Raw genomic sequence first — 20,891 nt, 5'->3', positions numbered from 1 at the left:
GCAACAAACTGTTGCCCTGTAATTCATGATGTGCGTGGGAGGGGGTAGACATCAACATATTCTGTGAGAAAGGGTGCTCACACTGGAGTGCTTAAATGCTGAAAAGCTGTAATTTAGTGGGAAACTCGAACAGAGAGAGAAGGTCCTTGCTTCCAGAGATATAGAGGACCCTTGCTTCCAAACTAGAACAGCTTATCCTTAAAGATTATACCCAGTGAAGTAATGACCCACACCGGCAGCTGTGGGAAAACTGCTTTGCCCATGGGAAAAGCTCACATTACAGCATGTTGGGTGGGACTGCTACTCGTGAAAATTAGAGCCATGTTGGAGGATTTCACAGAGAACTGTCTCCCATAGGAAGGATCCCATGACATAACAAAAGAGACTCCTTCCCTAAGTGAACCGAAGGACGATTTTTAAAATTGACAAACTGACTAAAAACCCCATCTTTTGTCTCCTTGTTCTGTCTGTGGGAAGGGAAAAAGGGCTAGGGAGGTACAGGGGGAAAAGGTGTTCTAAATGGGGTTTTTTTAGTTCTTATTATCCTCTTTTAATTCTATTAATTTTTTTTTTCCTTTATACCTTTTAAGTTTTGAGCCTGTTTTGCCCTTAATGTGTTTTTCTCCTAATCTTTATCTCACCCCATGAGCCTTTTAATTTTTCTTTCCCCTCCTCTGCTCAACCATAGCAGAGGAGAATGAGTGAATGATTTTTCCTGGATGCCTGGCTTCCAGCCAGTGTCAAACGGTGACATAATGTTGCACAGACCTGCGGAAATAAGTATATTAATGATTCACAGTTACACATAAAGTTTGGACATCACAAGTGTCTCCATATCACTATATTAGCTGCTCTGTACTGTGGTACTTTTGGGATCCAAATGTCCATGTCATTTTCCTCTGGTCCTGAGTCACCAGGTTGTGTTTATAAAATTGAAAGTGTATTGGATGAAAACTTCTCTGTGCTATATCAGTTCCTGAACAAACACTTAAAATGTTTTCAGGAATCCAGTGTAGTATAATGGCTCAATTTGGGGTTATTTAGGAGCTGTAACAAGTAAGTTGTGCTTACTTGTTGAGCAGAAATGTGTATTTCATAATTTCTGCTCTAAAAGTTTATCAAGTTGCTTAGACAAAGGAATGGCATGTTCAAATCCGTATTAGTTGTTCCAGTCAAACTCTAGTTTATTAAAGGGTTTAGCTGAATTCTGGACAAGTGATAAAGAATATTTGCCGTGATAAGTTTTTGAAAGTTCACCAATTAGTTGGCAGTGCTATGTTTGCAAATTGTTGTTGTATTTTGTTCTGGAAATATCAGCTATTGCTTTTTATATGACATGTCTTCAGATTGAGAGGTGTATTTCTTTCCTTCACCTGACTTCTGTAATGTATTATGCCATTAAGACACAATGAGGCATCTTTTAGTGGTCCATTAACAAAGGCGTTGGTTGCACTGTGTGGAGAGAAAGAATATTTTCCAGAAGTCTAACTAGTCAAAAAGAAGCTTAGAAAATTGGTGTCAAAAGTCAGGCTATATGCTACATGTTATTCCTGTTCTGTGATTTTTGAAATACTGTGCTTTCATACTTTTCTACATATTGTTGCTGATAGCCTTTGATAGAGAATTTTTACAAATTGCCTTTAGAATTAGACCTGTATTTAGGAGTTTGTTTCCCTGTGAATGAATCCTGCATTAATGAAAAGGTTTGTGAAGTAAATGCAGAAGGAAAGAGGCTCTCCAGATTGGACAATAGGGCCAGTGGGCCAGACTAGTACTTACTAATTTAATGAAGTTCTGTTTGCAGTGGTAAATGAATTATGCTTTTTGGGAAAGGAAAGTGTGCAGCCAGATGGCAAAGATGCAAAAAAGGGTATTTTAAAAATGAACAAAATAGTTTGCATATTAAATGGGTCCACTTAGACTAAATAGATGAGTCAGTAAACACAGTGAACAGGTAAGTAGCTCATAAAAGTTTTCTTTCTGTGATGCAGTTTTATTGGATGTAGCATCACAGTTGAAGAGAGACCAGCTTGCCTTTAAATAACAGTCATTGCTAAATACTCACACTAAACAAATCAATTACATGTCCATCAAGGATTATGAAGTATTTCCCAGAGCGGGAAATTATAAAATGAAAAACATTGAAGATAAAGATACGAGGAAAAGTCTAACTTCCTTCAAACCTAATCACTACATCTAAAATGCTAGTTAAAGGACAAGCCATAGTAGTGAATAAATTACAAGTGTAAACATTAGACATACATCTTTCTATTTGATTAATTTTTCATGAATCAAAATTTGAGTTGTGTACAGGAAATAGCAGTACAAAATATAATCAAATGTTATCCCTAGGTGGTATGTCTGTTGGAAATAACCAAGACACACAGTCCTTTTTGTTCATGTTCTCTTTGAATTCCATTGTTTCACTTTTCTATTTATTTTTAGAAAGAGAAGTACATTTGAATTATTTGATACATTCAAATAAACAGCATTCAAAGCCTCTTTATATAAGAAATTAGAACTGATACTGTGTAAACAGTCAGTAATTGCAGACCTTTGTAATGTTCGTTCATTTTTCTGATATAAAAGAAGTCTATGTTCTTAGATAAATTTCCTTGTGTTTCATTATTTGTGGCAAGATTCCCTGTGAGCTTCTTACTGAAGTCTGACATGTACATATCAGGTAGTTTTGATTCTGCTAGGGGTTTCATAACAGTAGTAGACTACATTTCTAAGTGTAACCATAGAGTGATCCATGTTTGAAGCGGAGGAGGAAACGCATCTTTGTCCAAATTTGTCAGAATCATATGCTTAGGAGGCATTGGAACATTAGTCTGTCCTTTAAGCCATTTCCCTTATAATGTCTTGGGCTTCAATAGCATCCATGGCAATGAGATGCTATATTAAATAAAGATATATTTAATCTATTGTATTCTTTATCTTGGATGTGTATGGCAGAGTTTCAGAAGCATGTTTGAAAAATATCTGTAATCTGAGTACTTAGGACAAAACAGTTTAAATCCGGATATGTTTCAGGCAGTAATAAAACCCACTGTTGATTCTCAGAAAACTGTGGAGATAAAATCAGCTAAAAACATCTGCTAGTTTGGCTAGTGTTGGAGTGTATATTTTCAAGTTAACAAAAAATGCATTATGTGTGAAATTTAACTTAACTGGCAATAATTTATATAAAAAGATGCTTTCTTTCCCCATTTCCTCCCTTTCTACGTTTCCCCTCTTTCCCATCACTTTATCCCCCTTCTACCTTTACCCTACTTTAATCCTGCTTCTACCTTTTTTCCTTCCTTTCCCCCTCCTTTTTTACCCCTGTGCTTCTACCCTTCCCCTCTTCCCCCCTTTCTCTCTCTCTCTCTCTCTGCTTTTTTCTATAAACATGAAAAATTCTCCGTCTCTTCCCATGTCTGAGCAAGATAAATGAACTAATTTAAAATATTTTCCATGCCTCATCTGTCCACTACAGAAGCTGTCAATGAACTTGGATTGGGAGCTTTCATGCCAATAGTCTACAGTGAGCAGTTGTAATATTTTGAAATAAGAACGTTGTTTCCATGGCAAACTTGGAATGCCTTGCAACTATGCTGACATCCACATACTTTTGGGTTTATGCAAGAAGGATGATACTTTCTTAACCAAAGTATGTGATGCTTTCTTAACCAAAAGGTCATTTTGCTTACATGTCTACAATAAAACATCATACTGTTCTTTTATTTTTTTCTTAATCTCTGGAGGAAAGTAACAGGGAAAGAAATTAAAGATGGAGGGGGGAAAACCATTTAAAATACAATGCTTCCACGTTTTTGCCAATAATTCATTTAACCAGTAAGTGTATTAACAACCAATATGTTTCAGTCTTGACAGAACATTGATTTGTTGAATTTTTATAATGGCTAAATACTCTAAGTCAAGACTCACCTTCTTCTGCATCTGATTCTTCTGAATATTTACTTAGTGAAGTTAGAACAGAACTTAGAAATGAAGGAAACATTTAGAAATAGCTTTCTGTTTCTGACATACAACTGATTCATTTTAGATTGTAGAATTTTTTTAAACTTCTTATACTTAATGCCTTTTAATATGTCTTAAAGAATATCATACATTTTCTGTACTGCCTTATCACTTCTGTCTGTTCACACTTTCTGGTTAGGTATAAGGTTAACATCAACTCTTCTGAGAAGTAGGTTTTGACTTTTGGCTGAAAGCTTCAGAAATAATCATTTCTTTGTGAGCTGTGGACTCCCTCAAACTTTTTAGGACTGAGAAGTAAACTTTCTGTGAAGCAGTGCATGTCAAACTTATGTGTGCCTTGACCCCATCCTCAGGCAAAAAACCCCAAACAACAAGAATGAAAAAAAGAAGCCCACACAAAGCAAAAAACACCCCATACCACTCTAACTCCGAAATAGCCCTCTATTCCAAGATTTGGCTTATTTGGTTGTTTATATGCTATTGTTAGTTTCTGGAAATGGCACAGCTCACATTTGCTCGATTTACTGTAGAGATGACGGATATTTCATGGCCAGTAACATATGTACACTAAAGGTTTTTACTTATCCTAATTTTCCAGTAGTGTATTCTGTCCACAGCAGCTTCCCTTCAACAGAGAAAACTTGACAAGCAGCTGTGGCCTCATTCAGTGTGCTTCACAAGCACAATATTTTCCTTCCCAGAGGCAAAGTGCATTCACCTACATAATTGACCATGACCCCTTCTCACCCAGAGGACATATACTGAAGTCCGTTCCTGTCTTCTAATCTTTTAGGATGCAAAGCAGCACGTTATTGTCATGCTAGTGGGTAGATGGAACTTTGATATGTGTGCTTTTATTGTCATCAGAAGTTTCTGTTTGAGTCTGACAAAATTCTTGTTTCTGAGCATTGAAACTTGTGTATTTTAAATTCTGTATGATTGTCTCTTTAGTAATACTGGGTTTTTTTTGGAGTCTTTATGGAAATACATTTTTAATTTATGGATATTACCATACTGACTTGCCATTCTCAAAAGGATAGTTTGTTAGATGGTGGTACCTTTATTTTGATAAAAAATATCTTTGCATTTCTTCATAAATTGTTTTTGCAATATTGCTAAGAATATAATCCTTTCAATGCTGCGTCTTGGTGGTCTGATTTTAATTGCTGTCTTACTTGAATGGCAAACTTCTGTGGTTTTGTATGTGTTCATTTGAAGCACCATAATGCAGTTATTGAAAAATAAACTATGTAGAAAAAGTGCTAATTTTTGTACTTGTATAAATAATGATATTACTCAGAGCAACACTTTGCATATAATGGCAACTCATGAAGGAACAGTTGGAGCCTGAAATGGCTATACAGGCTCTTAAAGTTCTCAATTCATTGTGTGTTAAAGTCTTTTCTGAGTGGGCAAGTTCTAGATGTCTTTGTGTAGTTGTGTTCTATTTTATGGAGAATCTGTTTCTTTTAAAATTTAATAATACAAAGTCTGCCACTGGAATTTAGCTTGATTGACTTTGCAGGAAAACCAGCGAGGATCATGATGGAGAAGTTAAACATGAATCAGCTGTGTGCTCTTACAGCAGGGGACAAACTGCATCTGGGGCATGATTTGTAATAGTGTACCCATCAGACCCAGGGTATTGATCCATCCTTCCCTTCTATTTGACTTTTGTTAAGACAGCATCTGGTCTGCCTTTTATTGACGTATGGGAGCAATCCCAATGAAAGGTCACTGAGATGGTCAGGTCTGCAGTACAGAACATCTACAGAGGGACTGAAGAAACTGAGTCTGTTCAGCCTGGAAAAGAGACACCTTTTTGCAAAGATTTCACTGCTATTTGTGCTGATGTAATCAGGGGATACAGGCAAAAGAGATACTTGCTGGAGGTGCATGGTGGTAGCTTGAGAGGCAAAGAACAGAAATCAGAACGTGGTTAATTCCAGGGCCATGAAAAGAGTTTTTTACTATGAAAGCTGATACTATGATAGCTAAATGGAACACCTAGAACAGGTGCCCAGGAAGGCTGAGGGATCTTTGTCTTTGTAGATGTTCGGAAGTCAGCTGGATGGGCCTTATGCAACTTGATTTAGGTCTGCCTTGTAAGCGTTGCTCTACATGAGCTCTGGAGGTCTCCACCAACCTTCAATACTCTTTAGAATAGTTTTGCCCTTGTTTTGTTGTTTTGTCTCTCTGCCACACACTGGGGTTTAAACTGTGTGACTGAATGACTGGAGTGCAGAAAAACCTGGACTTGACCATTGCCTTAAATTCCAGTAACACCTATAGGAATCAGCTGGAAAAAATGCAGTTACAATATAATAGTGGGATGCCCGGAGGCTGTAAGCAGTGAGGCAGTGAAATGATGCCTCATCACCTTTTCAGCCTAAATGGCATTTCACAGCTTGTCAGATATTTTAGCCTTTGTGTAAATGGCAAATTATTCAAACTGGTCTATGCTAATAGGAAAGAAAGTTTTAATAAAAAGGCTTTCTTCCTGAAGAATAAAGAAGAGAAGACTCTTTCCAACTTCCTGTATTAATCTTGAAATTTTGCCCTTCCAATACTAGCATCAATCATTTCTTGTTCATTTCAGGATGCCTCAAAGATGCACTGAGTACAGGCACAGTGCTTCTAAAAAAAAAGAAAAGTCTTTTCAAGCCTGTGTGTTTGTTATAGTACAATCTGGAGGATAGAAGGTGAACCTTGTGGAGGAAAAAACCACAAGACCTGCAACATTTCAAACCTACAGGGGAAGAAGCATTGTTTGGAAAAAAGATTTGTTTTGTCTCTAATAAAAATGTGTGTAAGAAAAATACATGACTGTGTAAAAACTACAATTAAGATAAAATCTTGAGAGTCTCCTTATAATGTTTGGGCTCACAGTCACATATTTTTTCTGAAAGGAGGTGGATATGAAGGGGGTAAAATAAGACTTAGGATGACTAAGTTCTCCGTGTCACCTGATGTATGAAAATGTGGAAGAAGGAGAGGTTTATTCTTGTGTTCAGTGAATGTCTGCTAGCAGAGTATTTCCTATGTACATAAGGATTTTTTTTAAAGAAGATGGTGACTGAATGTTTTCCTCTTAGTACTTGTAAATAAAACTGAGGAGATAGTAGAGATATGTTTATATGGCATTTTTATCAGTAGATCTCTGTGGTAGGATTAGAGACATCTCAAGTACTTTCAGAGTATCTCTGACCATATAGAGTGCTAATGGTACTACTCTAGCCTGAAAAAAAGTAAGGAGGTAGTGCTTGGTGTTGGAATGTTGTTATGAAGTTGAGAACTTCAAGCACACTGAAGATAAATAAACAGCAGTTTATTTCTCAAGATATGGCATAGTCGTAGGTATTGTGATTGTGAGACCACAGCTGAAGCTCTAACAGGGCCTTTTATTTCTTACCTTTTACCTCACAACACTTGTTTTACCAGCTACTGATACAGTGTAGTGTGTCACAGAAGCACAAGCAGTTTCATGTACTTTCAAAATAAGTACTTCTTCACCAAGTGTTTTGTTCTCTTTGATTCTTTTTCTTTTTCTTCTAACCTACCATTTAATGACACTTTCATGACAATCGCACAATCCATGCTTCAGGAGAAACGAGATTTTTCTTAACTCTGTAAACTCTGTACTATATTTTAAATTAATTAAAAGCTATTGGTAATCACTTTGATTGAAATAATTGATGGATACTGTATTTATATGTGATTTTGGCAAGTCCTGGTAATTTTTTATCAGCTATTAAAATTGTATTTTAATTCCGTATGTATATATGGCACGATTTCATATATTTTCGTGTTTAATTCAAAATTAAACAACTTACAAGTTCATTCATTGAAAGTAGATCCAAAATTACATTATCACAGAGTTATTCAAGAATAGGATTCCTGTCTCTAATTGCTGCTGATGTTATGTTAGTGTTATGTTTACTTGTCTGCTGAAATTTACAACTAAAATTCACCTACATCTAGATAATGTCTGCCATCTTTAATTTGCCAGAGCTCCACACTATTGGCAGACTTACTGAATAGTCAGAAATCACAAATTGTTTTCTACAAGCACTAGGGCTTTTCCACCTGAGGTACTGGTTCTTAAGTTTGAAAAACCAGAGGGGTGCAAAATAGTCCCTTGGTATTTTCTCTAACAACATTCCTAATTAATTTTATATAATTGCCTGAACATGCTGAACAATGAAGTAGAATATATCATCTAACAAACCCTTTCTTCACATGTTTTGATGCTGTCAGTTTCATAGCTCAAATACTCATCTTGGTTTAAATTAATCAGGAATAAAAGGCAACATAAAATGTAAAAACAATAATGAGTTTGTTTCCATAGAAACATACCATGTTCTCTGCCAGAATTAAGTGCTGACTTTATATTCTAAAAGATGGCTATGCAGACAACATGTGCTCACTGATCTGCAGATAATGTGTCAAATGTCTTTATAGTATGCATCTTCTGACTGTGTTACGCATCATTAATAAATCTTTGTGCCAGTACTTTTGCTGCCAACCCTTGCTGTAATCTTTGTCACTTTTATTCCATGTTCTGGCTTTGGAATGGAGAAAGAAAAGATTAGTTTCACTCTGAATTTTATACTGTAAGTCTCAGGTTATAACAGCTGATAAGCCTGTGAACCTCCTTCTGCCAATATTCTCTGTAAAATCTTTGCTCTGGTAAAAATCTACGTGTATCTATGGGTGCTATTGCTTACAGTAAGGCTGGCTTTTCACATCTAGGGTGTGATCATACATAATAGGAACATTGCTTGTCTGGTAATGTAAATTCTGAAGCAAAGTAGGTTCATTACAGTGAAGATATGATAAAGCAGACATCACAGAAAAAAAAATAGAGGTGATTTTTCATTAGTTTTCTTAACTTTACAGTGGTGTCTCTGTCAGTATTTCAAATGATACATAGAAGGCAAAACTACGTAAACGAGGGTGAGAATATACAGATTAGTAACTTACTAGTAGTTACCAACCATCTGCAGCAGCAGCAGCAGAACTCAACCAAGCAGAAATTGAATGATTTTTAGTGGTATTTGGAAATCTAATAATTTTTAGAGGCTCTGTTGAAATAGTTTCTTTTTGTGGCATTTAATGCTTTACTGCAGTGAACTCCTTCACTTAAGTCATTCTGATTGCCAAGACATAAAGATAATTTTGGGGAGAAATCAATACTCAAAATTGTTTCCTAAAATCCATCCCTGGCTTTTTGCTGTGACCTCAGCTTGTGCTTATTTTCATAAATCCTTCTATCAGAAAACACTGCTACTGTGATTAATTCATGATCCTTTTAGAGACTGGAATTTTATTTGCAAATACCACTCCTTTTGAGGGAAGCAATTTATAAATCTTTAAATAAAACTGTATAAAAATTATTATAAAAGTTACCAGTGGGCTGTCTTTTGCAAAATGCTGACATCCAGTTTCCTCAAACTCGTTTTTTAAAATTCATTCCGTTTATAGATTTGCAGACTATTAACATTAAAGAGCTATTCTATGATGATGAAATTCATTTGCAGTAGAATATTTTTCTTTTGGGGGCAAAAAGAGGTCGTTTCACAATCTAGAAAATTGTTCTGTCCTATATTCTTAATCTCCAGTTATATAAACAATTTTATTTATTCTCCAATTCATTTTGCATCTGGATCTCTGATAAAGATTGATCCTCAGCTGCTTTCCCCTCAGTCTCTGCTTTACACTAGTATCTAGCAATCATTAAATCAAAAGTACATTCTTCCTAGATGTCTAGAATTGTTTTAGCTGGTAGGAAAAGCTGTAGTTTCAAGCTACTGAAAAACTGTCATTTGAGCATTGAATTAGCATTATTGTATTTTAGAAAATATGTTCATGGTGTGTTAAGTTTGTTTGTTTCACAGGTAACATACATTCCTAAATACAAGGTTTGCCCTGACATGGAGATATTTCGACCTTTTCTTTTGCAGGAGTAGTTTAGGATTGGTTCCATTCTGTGGGATTCCTTTATTTTACAAATTTAGGAAAGTCAGACTTCGGGAAAGAGTTGTGGGGAGAGTGAAACCTTAGTCTTCAGAGCCAGTAGTTCCCTTTCTTCTCTTGAGATTCTGATGCCTTTTTCCTTTGGTCACTTTCAATAGGGTTGTTTTAAATTTTTTTTTTTTTTTTTTTTTAATTTATTTTTTAATTTTTTTTTTTTTACATTTGCATCATCTCTTTTTTTCATGTATCGCCATGCTATAATAAATAATATTAACATACAGAAAAATTGAAAAAGAATTCATATGTTGTCAAACCCCAAGTAAGAGTCAAGGAGAGGAGGAATTGCCAGTATGGGCAAGACGCAGCGCAGTGCAATTTACTACTTATAGATAATCCACAATATGGTATGTAGTTCAGCTAATGTTCCAAAAGTCTATGCAAAACAGATTTTGTATAGCTTGGTCTGCTTTTATTTTATGTGCTCTGAATTTATTTATCGATTAAAGTGGATTGACTATTTGATGTATAGTTTCAAATATGAAGGGGCTTTTTCTCTTGGTTCTGAATTGGGGCCATGTTGCCTGATACAGTTATGCAAGCTGTAGTTTGCTTGAACACTGGACTTTTATGTGTACTTTTCAGAATTCATGCCTCCGTTTGAGAGCCATTATAAAGCTGAGTTACATCAGCATCATCCTTCTTTGTATCATGCTTGTACAAAGCATCTTACATAAAATAAGAAACTTCTTTAAATAAAATAAGAAATTTCTTTATTAGCTAATATTGATTATTTACCTACATTATTGAAAGAAGAGTGGTTTTCGTAGTTTTATGGTATTCCTTAAGCACAGGGAGAAATAGGAAGTTTTTTCTTTTCCTGCATGTAGAGTAACATTTTTTCTGCCTGTTCATATCCATGATTTAATCATTTTGATACCTGAAGAATGTATGAATGTAGCACAAAAGATTAATGTGGATTTGAAGTAAACTAATGTAGCAATTATCTTGGGTTAAGATGGCAGTGAGATGGATTTATTGCATGGTAAAAATGGGAATTCTTTCACTTTCATCATGCAAACTTAGGTCTGCATTCACAGAAATACCTATGACCAAGCAGTGTTCCTTTTATATAAGAGTAAATTTGAAGCAACCTTACTCTTTATCAAAATTACACTAACTTTAAACCAACATAACTGGAATAAGAATGTAGTCAATAGTAAATGGACAACTTGTTTTCAATAATTATTTTCAGTACTTTCAAGCTGACGCTCTGAGAAGCATTGTGAGAAATGTTTTCTCATACTATGTCAGTTTGTTAGACATGATCTCATTAAGTTGACTTGTGCTGAAAGAGAACAGAGAAGTCAGCCTCTCTTACAGGGAGGGATGAAGTTTTACCCTAATTTCTGAGGATTTGGCCATGCCATTAAATTTGTCACATTTTCGGTTTTACTGACTACATTTCCAGCATTTCTTGCTGTCCTCATATTGCTTTTATTTTTCTCAGGTTTTCTACTTCTGGAAGGTAATAAGCCTTAAAATATTAATTTAAAATAATAATTGTACATATATAGACTTGTAAGTTCATTTTTTTTTCTGAAGCTTTATTCTTTTAGGGTAATTCTAGATTTTTGTGACTCCCATTATTATTATAAAAAGGTTTTATAATACTTTAGTAAGACACAGGAGAAACATAAAACCACATTGTAATGTTTACATATTTTCTCCCTTGTGCATGTGCAGCCAATAATTTAAGGGGGACCAACATTTCCTGCTGTAATGTTACAATTTATTCATTCAATGCTAGTTGAGCTCTACTTTATACCTTTTCCTCATTCTCTACATTTTGTTTGAACTGTGTTTTTGGGGTGTTCATTTCAGAACATGTGGGATTTTTTTGTATGTGGTCTTGGTTTGGGATTTTTTTGGTTGGTTGTTTGGGTTTTTGGTTGGTTGTTTTTTCTTTGTTTTGGGTTTTTTTAGTACTTGTAAGTGCTTTGGTCTTTCTTCTTTCATTAAGCCGATTGGTGAGTTTGTGTATATCTATATGAAAAAGCATTCAAGAGGAGCTCTGTTATTTGTATGAACTTGGTATCCAGATATTACACATATTAGATTTCCACTGTATTTTTTATCTAGAATTTCCATTTAGTACGTTCTGAATATCTATGTATGAAAAAATATCTATGGTCCCTTGGAAAAATTACCTGAAACTCCACTTACCTGAAAATGTTCTTGTGCATATGAATACAAACGTGCAACAAGATGTTAGCACATGAGCAAGTCTCTGAAACATTTCTTTTGGTGGCAAAATCATCTTTACCTCTTACTAGTCTTTTAAACCCAGTGGTGCTACAGTAGAGTGAGCTGAATTCAGGTCCTTCTAGTGAATGATAGCTAAAATTTTTCCCTAAGTTCAGATGGTAGGCACTACTCCTAATTTCTGCTTGTGCAAACCATGCAGGCAGCTTGCTTTCAAAGGGTGAACATGAAGGCAGAACTTGAAGAGTATTTCACATTCAGGGTGACACAGGAACTAGGACCAGTGAGCTTGACAGGGCTAGCCATTACCAAAGGTATTACTTGTCACAAAACTGTGGGCCAGAAGCCATTGAAACTATTTAAGTGCTGAATTATACAATAAAATTTCTTCTGGTTTTATGAAGAATATGAAAATCAAGAAACAGTGGAGAACAAAGTTTTTTGGTCACCTCTGAATAAGATTTAGATGTGAGTTAACAGTAAAGACCTAGAATTATTAATCATGCAGCAAAAACACATCAAAATTATTTTTATTTGTGTTCTCAACATAGGCAAATGAGTGTGTTTAAGAAATTGGTGGGCAGCAAATTGAGAAGAAGTCAAGTATGCAATATTCCAAGAGTATGTTTTATAGAATTAATTGTTTTGTGTCATTGCAAAAAATCTCTTTATAATAGTTGAGATAATTTTGTGATCATCAATAACATTTGCATTTTTGTTAGCCATGATGAGAGCTATCGGAGGATAATTCTCATATGTGATATAAAACAATTGTCCATAGAAGTTACTGAAATAATTATTCTACCTAGTCTGCTCGTGGTGTCTTATGGTGGCAAGGTACAGTTCATCTTGTATGGTCTTTTTTTAGTATATTAGAACTTATTCCACAGACTTAGTTAATGTAGCTTATATCCCTTTGTCTTCTTTTCCTATTGGCTCATTATTTGTGCTACTTACAAAACAGTGACATTATTTTGATGTGGTCTTCATTTTGGCAAAAGGAAAAAAGTGTTTCTTGATACCAGCCTCATGACTGTATTGACATTATATTAAATATTCAACCAATGAAAACAAGCTAAAAACCAAAAATGGTCTTAGGAACAGCCTGCAGCTGTAGAATTATGCAAAGGCTTGAGATAAAGAAAATGTCTCTAACTTAGAGGAGATTTATCTACTGTAACAGGCTATCCTAGGATATTGTAGAAACTGTTTCCTGAATGTGTTGGATTAGCCATTTTACAAAGACTATCTACGTATATATTTAGTTCAGCTTCATAGTAGGGAACTAAGTTAAATGATCTATGGACTCCTGTTTTAGCCTGACATTTCAGTCTGGCCTCTTCTCTTTATTTTTGAGTCTTGCTGTTGCTTTTTGTCAAATATAGTGGAGGGTTTTTGATTTACCAATTTTAGGAGGAGTAGATTATTTTCAGAGTATGGAATTTAAAATTAAACTTTTAAATAGCTATTATCTATCTATGTGTTTTCTTGCTATAGCGTTAGAACAGATTGTCTTCACCTTTATGTAAAAAGGCAAAAATGCTTTGTATTAATCATCTTAATAAGTTGCCTTGTAATTCATAAATGCTGTTCCTTCTGCTGTGCATATTGTAAGGTGAAAAATGTAATCATTGGATAACAAATAACTTTTTAAACTTTGAGTTACTTGCAAGAATCATTGAAGTTGGAGTAACACAGAAAATATTCTGTTTGTTTTGCTCCTACAGAAATGTATCTTCTGCAGGCAGAGAGTTAAGAAAATCTCTGGTGCCTGCATTCAGTGTTCATATGGACGCTGCCCAGCATCCTTTCATGTTACCTGTGCCCATGCTGCAGGAGTGCTGATGGAACCTGATGACTGGCCATATGTTGTCTACATCACCTGTTTCAGGCACAAAATCAACCAAAATGTGGTAAGGAATATGTTTTTGTATTTGTTAAAAAATGGAATTGCAGAATTAAAGTATGTTTCCAGAGAAAATGGATCCACATTATCATAGTTCTGTCTATCATATTTTCATGCATAGCAATCTTTTATAGCTTGAAGGTTTTTTCCTTATGCTGTTACCTGGGAGAAGTGATACCTGATATGCCTAACACGTTTTTTAATTTAAAGTCCTTGTTGAGTATATTGTTTTGACAGCCAGAACAAATCTCTGAGTTCTCTGTTTTGTTAACCCGAGGTGTATTATAAATACCCAGATCACAATATCTTGCAAATACTCATAGATCTGCGAGATAATGGATGTGGTGTGTACGTAAAATCTTTGTTCTGCAGCCAAAGAGTCTCTTGAAAATATCCAATTATAATTATTCTGTCATCTGGCAAAGTAACACTGGCATGCCGTGAAAATTCATGTTATGACTGCCTTTTTATTTCTATTTTGTGCTGAGGAGGAGCATTTAATTTTAGATGAGGCACAATGAAGAATTAGCTTAATGTCTTTTACTTGAATAAATGGTTGGTATCTCAGTGAAGAGAGAACTTTTGCTATTCATGTTGGGCTCTTAAAGCTCAATTTTGCTTCCTAGCAAACCAGAAGAACCTAACGTAGTCTTATTTAAAAAAGAGTTTGCTAAGTTAGTCAAGTTGGATTTTTTTCCCTCCTTTATGCAATTAAAATGAAAGACATAAACCTAGGTAATGTCTGTATAATAGATGTGGTTCTTTCAAGAGCTTGTTTGTGAATCCTTGGTCTTTAATGACAAGACTTACCAAGACTACTTAAGAGTAGGATTTTCTTCCCAGTGTATTAAATCATAATGCCTCCCAACTAGAGTAATCAGACCTGAGTGGTCAATCTGCAGGTGATTTTTAAAAAGGGAGACATATTATTTATCCATGTTTAAAATTTCCATAGAATTTTTAAGTTTTATCATATTTTTTTTCCAGAATGAATGAACACATTAAACCAGCACTCTTTGTGTGGTTTTAATTTCTTTAATTTCTTTGCAAGAAAATGAGTTTGGTTTGAAAAACAAACTTACTTCTATCTGAACAGGCAACTTAAGATACTCTCCTTAGGGAAAATTACTGGATTTAATTCATAGCCAGTAAAAATAGGGCAAACATTTCCCAAATGTTTTCTAGTATCTTCTTGGGACAAGTCTTTGTAATCTAAGTAGTGGGTTTTGTATCAGTCCCATAAATTCCATGCTTTCTTAGTGATTTTCTTGACCTATATTAGGTAGTGTAGATGAAACCCCATCAACTGTGGAAAAAACCAGGATTTTGTGTGGCTGTTATTTAAGAGGTTGTGTGAAGGACATTGCAAGTGTCTTGGAATGAGACTGTTACGTGCTTTCCTGAAACTCAGCACTAACTTTTGAAAAGACTCACTATTATTACCTTTTTTTCCCCCAGGGCTTAGCTAAAAGTTAGATTTGCAAAAGAGAAATAAAAGTTATGCTTTCGTGTTTTCAATCAGGCCAAAATTTGGAAAAAGCAGATATTTTGTTAAAGAATGTTGTTCTGTAAAATTCTTAGCTTACTCCTGAGACAAAGGAGATTGCCATATGTTTTTAAATGCTTGGTTTTTTACTCCGTCTTTTGGATAATTAATCTAATCACATCTTCAAGCCTTCGGAAGTTTTCTCACCATTGGTTTCCTTGTTATGCTTTTCTTAGCTATTAGCTATTCCTTCATGCAGAAATAACATTGCTCTTCACCATTAGGCATACCAATGTATCTTACTTCTAATCAAGTTTGGTTTTTTTTTTTTTTTGCCTGTTGTTTTAGTTTCCTTGCTTAGAAGCAGAACAGGGAATCATATAGACTGAAATATTATACTCACTTAGCAAATTTTTACAGGAGTCAAATAGATTATCTTGTCAGTATGAAAAAAATCTCTTTGGGTATTTAGCAGAAACATTGTTCGTAAAGCAAGGATACTATTATTTCCCCTAGTTATTTCAAGGAAAAAATTTAAAAGGTCTGATTTTTAAAAATATAGACTCTAAATATTGTATCTAAATGCTCAATTAATACCTTTGTAGTGTTTGCTGCTTTCTTCAAGTTAAAAAAAAAAATTAAACCCCCAAAACACAACAATCAAAGAATGAGTTCTGAGCACTAGGAAAAATTGTGACACATACCTGTAGTGGTATTTTAATATGTAAATCAATGAGGGTGCTCAACAAAAAAGGCCTACCTAAACAGATAAATGTGGATTATTACTATTAGTAGCATATCTCTTCACCCCAGGCAAGGGCTTATTGTAGTGATGAAGCAGAATATGCATCCAACTTATTTATGCCTGTGAACTCAAACAAAATTTTTCAGCATACTTTCATAAGTCTTTTCACTGGGAATCAGATTCTGTATTGTCTTCAGTATGTTAGAATTGTCAGTCATTGAAAACAGTGGGGTGGGTCTTCTGAAGAAAAATCATCAAAGCGAAAATCAAAAGGAAAGCAATAATCCTTGGATTTATCTGGTGCTGCCAGATGAAGTAAATACAGAAGTATTAAGAACTGGAGTTTTTAAGTGTTGATATGACTTTTCAAAAATATGTTTCCACGCTCATGGACTGAAAACTAAGCCTACCTCTTATATTTGCTGAAGGTATAGCTTTAGAAATAACGCATAAAGTTGCTAGCAGAACAGTTATTCTATACGAAGTGTTTTGGGTTATTGCTGTTATTGCCTATGTTATTTTTTATGTAAATTAGACTGTCAATACTCAAGGAAGGCTCTGTGATTTGCTACTTACAAGTTGTGGTTTGGATTTTTTTCGTTTTTTCTCCTTGACTGTGCTTGTCTCTGGGCATAAAACATATCCCTCACACATTTTTGTCATCAAAACTGCAAGAACATGTGGAAGGACAGTTGAGAATAGGTGCTGCAGATGAATTTGTTTGGATTAAAAGAACTTGTTCGTACACAAAAAAATAAGAAAGAGGGGTTGTATGAAACTATTCTGACAGAGAAAAAACCCAAAGCCAACTCCAAAAGATCCATATAAGCCCTGCAGATCAGAGAAAGCCAGCTGGAGGCAAACCTATACTCACAGCTATTTCCATTGGAAAGTGACAACAGAAGGGATTATCTAGACAGACCCAGTAGCATTTGAAAGAATAACAAAATTTATAAGAGGCAAAGGAGATACAAATACCTACTGTTGCTTAAAATTACCTTCTACTATTATTGGCCAGTTCTTAACCTCTGTAGCACACAGAGACTGTGAAGGGATGCTGTCTGGTGGAAGCTGTAGATCCTTTTCTGTTGAATACCTTAGTGATGAAGTGTCACTGTTTGCCACTGTCTGCTAACTACTGCCAGCCCCTGAACATCTCAGAAAGACCAAGCAATGCCTTCAGAAGGACATGTTACTTGAAAAGCATGAGCTGGATTATTTTTGAAATGTTGTGCATAATTTCTTTGCTGAAATTGGAATTCCAAGGAGTAACCGATGAGATTTAAATTCCTGTATGGAATAAGTCTTAGAACTTTTAGGATCCCCTGTTAAAAACTGTAGCCTGAGAAAGTTTCTAGGTACTTAGATGTACATCAGATACCCACTTCATGATAGTTATTATGAATTCATATTCATGTAGCTTATGTATTTAAGGTTTTTGTTTTCTGCCATACAGAAAATGAAAGTAATTTTCCCTTTTATATTTTTGAAGTTTGCACACAGAAGGGGAGATTATCTTTCTGTGTATGTGGTTGATTTATGTATTTCTGCCACTATCTTAGTTCATTCTTGGCTATGGTACCATTAAAGAAAATCATGCTCTTTAAACTGCAGCTTTCTCAATAATCTGGTAACCAGCACAGCTGTTTCTTTAATCTGATAGACTCCCTTACATAACAGCTGTCCTTTCTGATCAAAAATGACATTCTTAACATCAATAAAGTCTTAAGATTTTCTGTCAGAAAATGTTTTCTAGGACATGCAATCAATTACAAAGTGTACTTGTGAATATGTTTTTCTGAGAGATAAATAAGGAATCCTATGAAGACAACATACTAAAAAATAATCTTCTTGAGGTAGAATGCATTTCTGGGTTTTATTACTTTTTCTAATGAGAAATGGCATTCTTTCTCTGAAAATTTTATCATTAAATGAATCTGTATTGTCTCTTAAAATATTATAATTTGTCCTCCATCTCTTCTGAAGAGTTACATCTTCTTTCAGAGAAGATTTAAACCTTTTAATAGAGCAATATCTCCTTGGGTTTCAGTAGTATAATTGTTTTTTTGTTATCTCATAGAAACAAATCAATTAATAGTCTCTAGTTTATGTCTGATCTACCTCTGCCCCCACCAAAAGCTGAATAGGATAAAATAAAAAAGTTGAAAGATAAATTACCATGTATGTTTACATATGTTTCAAGATTGGACAAAACACGCTTATGGACATGTTATTGCTCTTATGATAATATCAGTCAGTTACTAATTATATAGTTAATTTTTATACTTCTTCTATCTAGAGACAGTTAAAATGAGAAAGAAATAATTTTATTATACATGTAATGGTTAAATAATTTGTGACTATGCTCAGAACATTATTTCTAGATACACAGGGAAATGCTTTAGGAACATCATTGTGTTTTACTGTCTGAGGTGACCCCAACTAAATCCAACAAATATCTGTGACAGGCAGAGAGCTCTGACACACAGAGATTTAGTGCACTGCCTATAAAAATGGCACAGAATATTTGTAGTTGACAAGTCCTTAGTCTTCAGGAGTAGAGAGGTTTAAAAATTATAAATCCAGTAAATAGGTCCAAGAAAGAAGCCTAATAGTGACAAGAAGTCAGCACAAAACCGGAAGAATTCAAGTTTAGGGTGTGTTTTTCCTCTTATGCCAAAGCATTCACTTTATTGCTAATACTCAAAATCTAACTAACATAACTGATGCGTTCTTTATTCTCTTCAATTCTAGTGATGAAAATCCTACAGCTCTAGGATTTTCCAGATTTTCATAAGACAATTTTAAGACTATTATATTGACTGAAGAATTTACTGCCTTTGAAGGTTTCAAAAGCAGTTCTAGGAAATTTGATGATTACTTAATTGTGGATTGTGTATAAAAGTATTCTTGTACAGTTTATATAAACAATTCTAATTAAAAATATTTCATTCTTAGATATTCCAGTCCACATCATCTTACAAAACTAGAAATGTTCAACTCTTCAGGTGTAGCCAAACTCACAATAGCTCTCCTTTGCATAAAAACAGTGGCCCTTTGCGAGATATTGAACAGTCAAGCTCATAAGAAAGAAGCCTTCTGTGTGTTACTTGGATGAGAAAATACTGATTTTATATTTCCTGGTGAAGAAATTTGCTTTTAAAGTGGAAGGTTCATGGGGACACAACAGTTGGGAGCTGAGATGTTGCAGTTGACTGCATGGTCACATGGTCACAGCTTCTTAGTGATTACCTTCCTACCAAGTTCCATTGTTTTTATATTTAGAATCCATCAAGAAGTTATTGATGTAGAATTTTTGCATAGTTTAACAACTCTGCTAGTTTTCTGATTGATATAATTAACACTGGAGAATTAGAAGTGAAAAGTAAAAAAAAAATATTGTTGCTGATATACTATGCAAATAACTGATGAAGAGTGATCAGTGCTGTTTGAAGCTTTAAAGCAAAAGTTCTGCACAATGTAACTTAGAAAGTTCCTCAGATACACTGCTGTAGACAGCTCTGGCAAGAGCTGGATATGCGTTTAGTTATTGCATCTTGCTGGGCAAAATTCCATTCTGTTATGTAGAATTATACAGAAATCCAGTACTTCAAAATCTCATCATTTAAAAAAAAATCACAACCATACTCTTGGTTCATCATATATTATGTCTTCAGGAAAATTCTAAAAAATATCCTACAAATAAAAGTTAAATTTTTTTCTAGTTCTGTATTATTGATGTTATGCAGAATAGTTTTAAGGCATCAACTGCAGAAATATGCTTTGATCTGGTATACTTCAGGTGTCATTTGTTTTCCCACAAAGTGGAGAAATTCTATATTTAAAAGAAATTATGTTAACATGATTTAATTAAATTAATTTAATTTGAAGTTTTTATCTTGAGTGGTGAGCTGTTATTAACCCTGTTTTTACACTGATAATTTTTTAATGAGTAAGCTGGTATTTTAAATTTATTTTCTCTTTTAAATTCTTCTTTTTTTTTCAAGAGAGCTAAAGTATGTGGGAAAGCCATTACAATTGGGCAGACAGTCATCACGAAACATAGAAATACACGATACTATAGTTGCAGAGTCATAGGAGTGACATCTCAGCTTTTCTATGAAGTCATGTTTGATGACGGCTCCTTCAGTCTGGATACTTTTCCTGAAGACATTGTAGTAAGTACTCCCTCAGATTCATTCTGGTTTGTTTTCTTGAGTTTAGGTTTTGGGGTAGATTTTTGTGGAATTTGATTGGTTTTCGTTTTTAGAAGAGAGTTGGAACCTCTTGAACTACTTCTTATGACCTTGAGGAAATAACATATTAGTATTCTATTCATGTTTGTTGCTTTAACTGCTGAGAATTATTATTTTCTAGTGGCCTTCCAAACTTTAGTTGTTCTAATTAGTCTTTGCCATTTGACCAAATGAATCAAGAGTAATCTTAGAAAATCTTTTAATTAAATAAGAAATATGGATTTAATCAAGAATATGAAAGAGGGAATTTCATACATCCTTCTCTGTCACTTA

General features: G+C 34.5%; 1 protein-coding gene across 6 annotated transcripts in view; it reads left to right on the top strand.

Annotated features, from left to right (window-relative positions):
* Positions 1-20,891, top strand: part of KDM4C (lysine demethylase 4C) — a 268,042-nt gene that overhangs the window by 221,785 nt on the left and 25,366 nt on the right. For 5 of the 6 annotated variants that reach the window (XM_063422095.1, XM_063422094.1, XM_063422097.1 and 2 more), the window contains exons 18-19: positions 13,953-14,138; positions 20,370-20,540. In XM_063422095.1, the coding sequence (XP_063278165.1) occupies positions 13,953-14,138; positions 20,370-20,540 (357 nt within the window). Of the gene's footprint in view, positions 1-13,952; positions 14,139-20,369; positions 20,541-20,891 lie in introns of those variants that run through there. The other variant, XR_010083425.1, reaches the window with a different exon arrangement.

Source organism: Prinia subflava, chromosome Z (assembly GCF_021018805.1).
Source record: "Prinia subflava isolate CZ2003 ecotype Zambia chromosome Z, Cam_Psub_1.2, whole genome shotgun sequence".
NCBI classification, from domain to species: domain Eukaryota; kingdom Metazoa; phylum Chordata; class Aves; order Passeriformes; family Cisticolidae; genus Prinia; species Prinia subflava.
The sequence above is the reverse complement of the archived record's forward strand: the minus strand, read 5'-3'. Positions and strand labels throughout refer to the sequence as shown.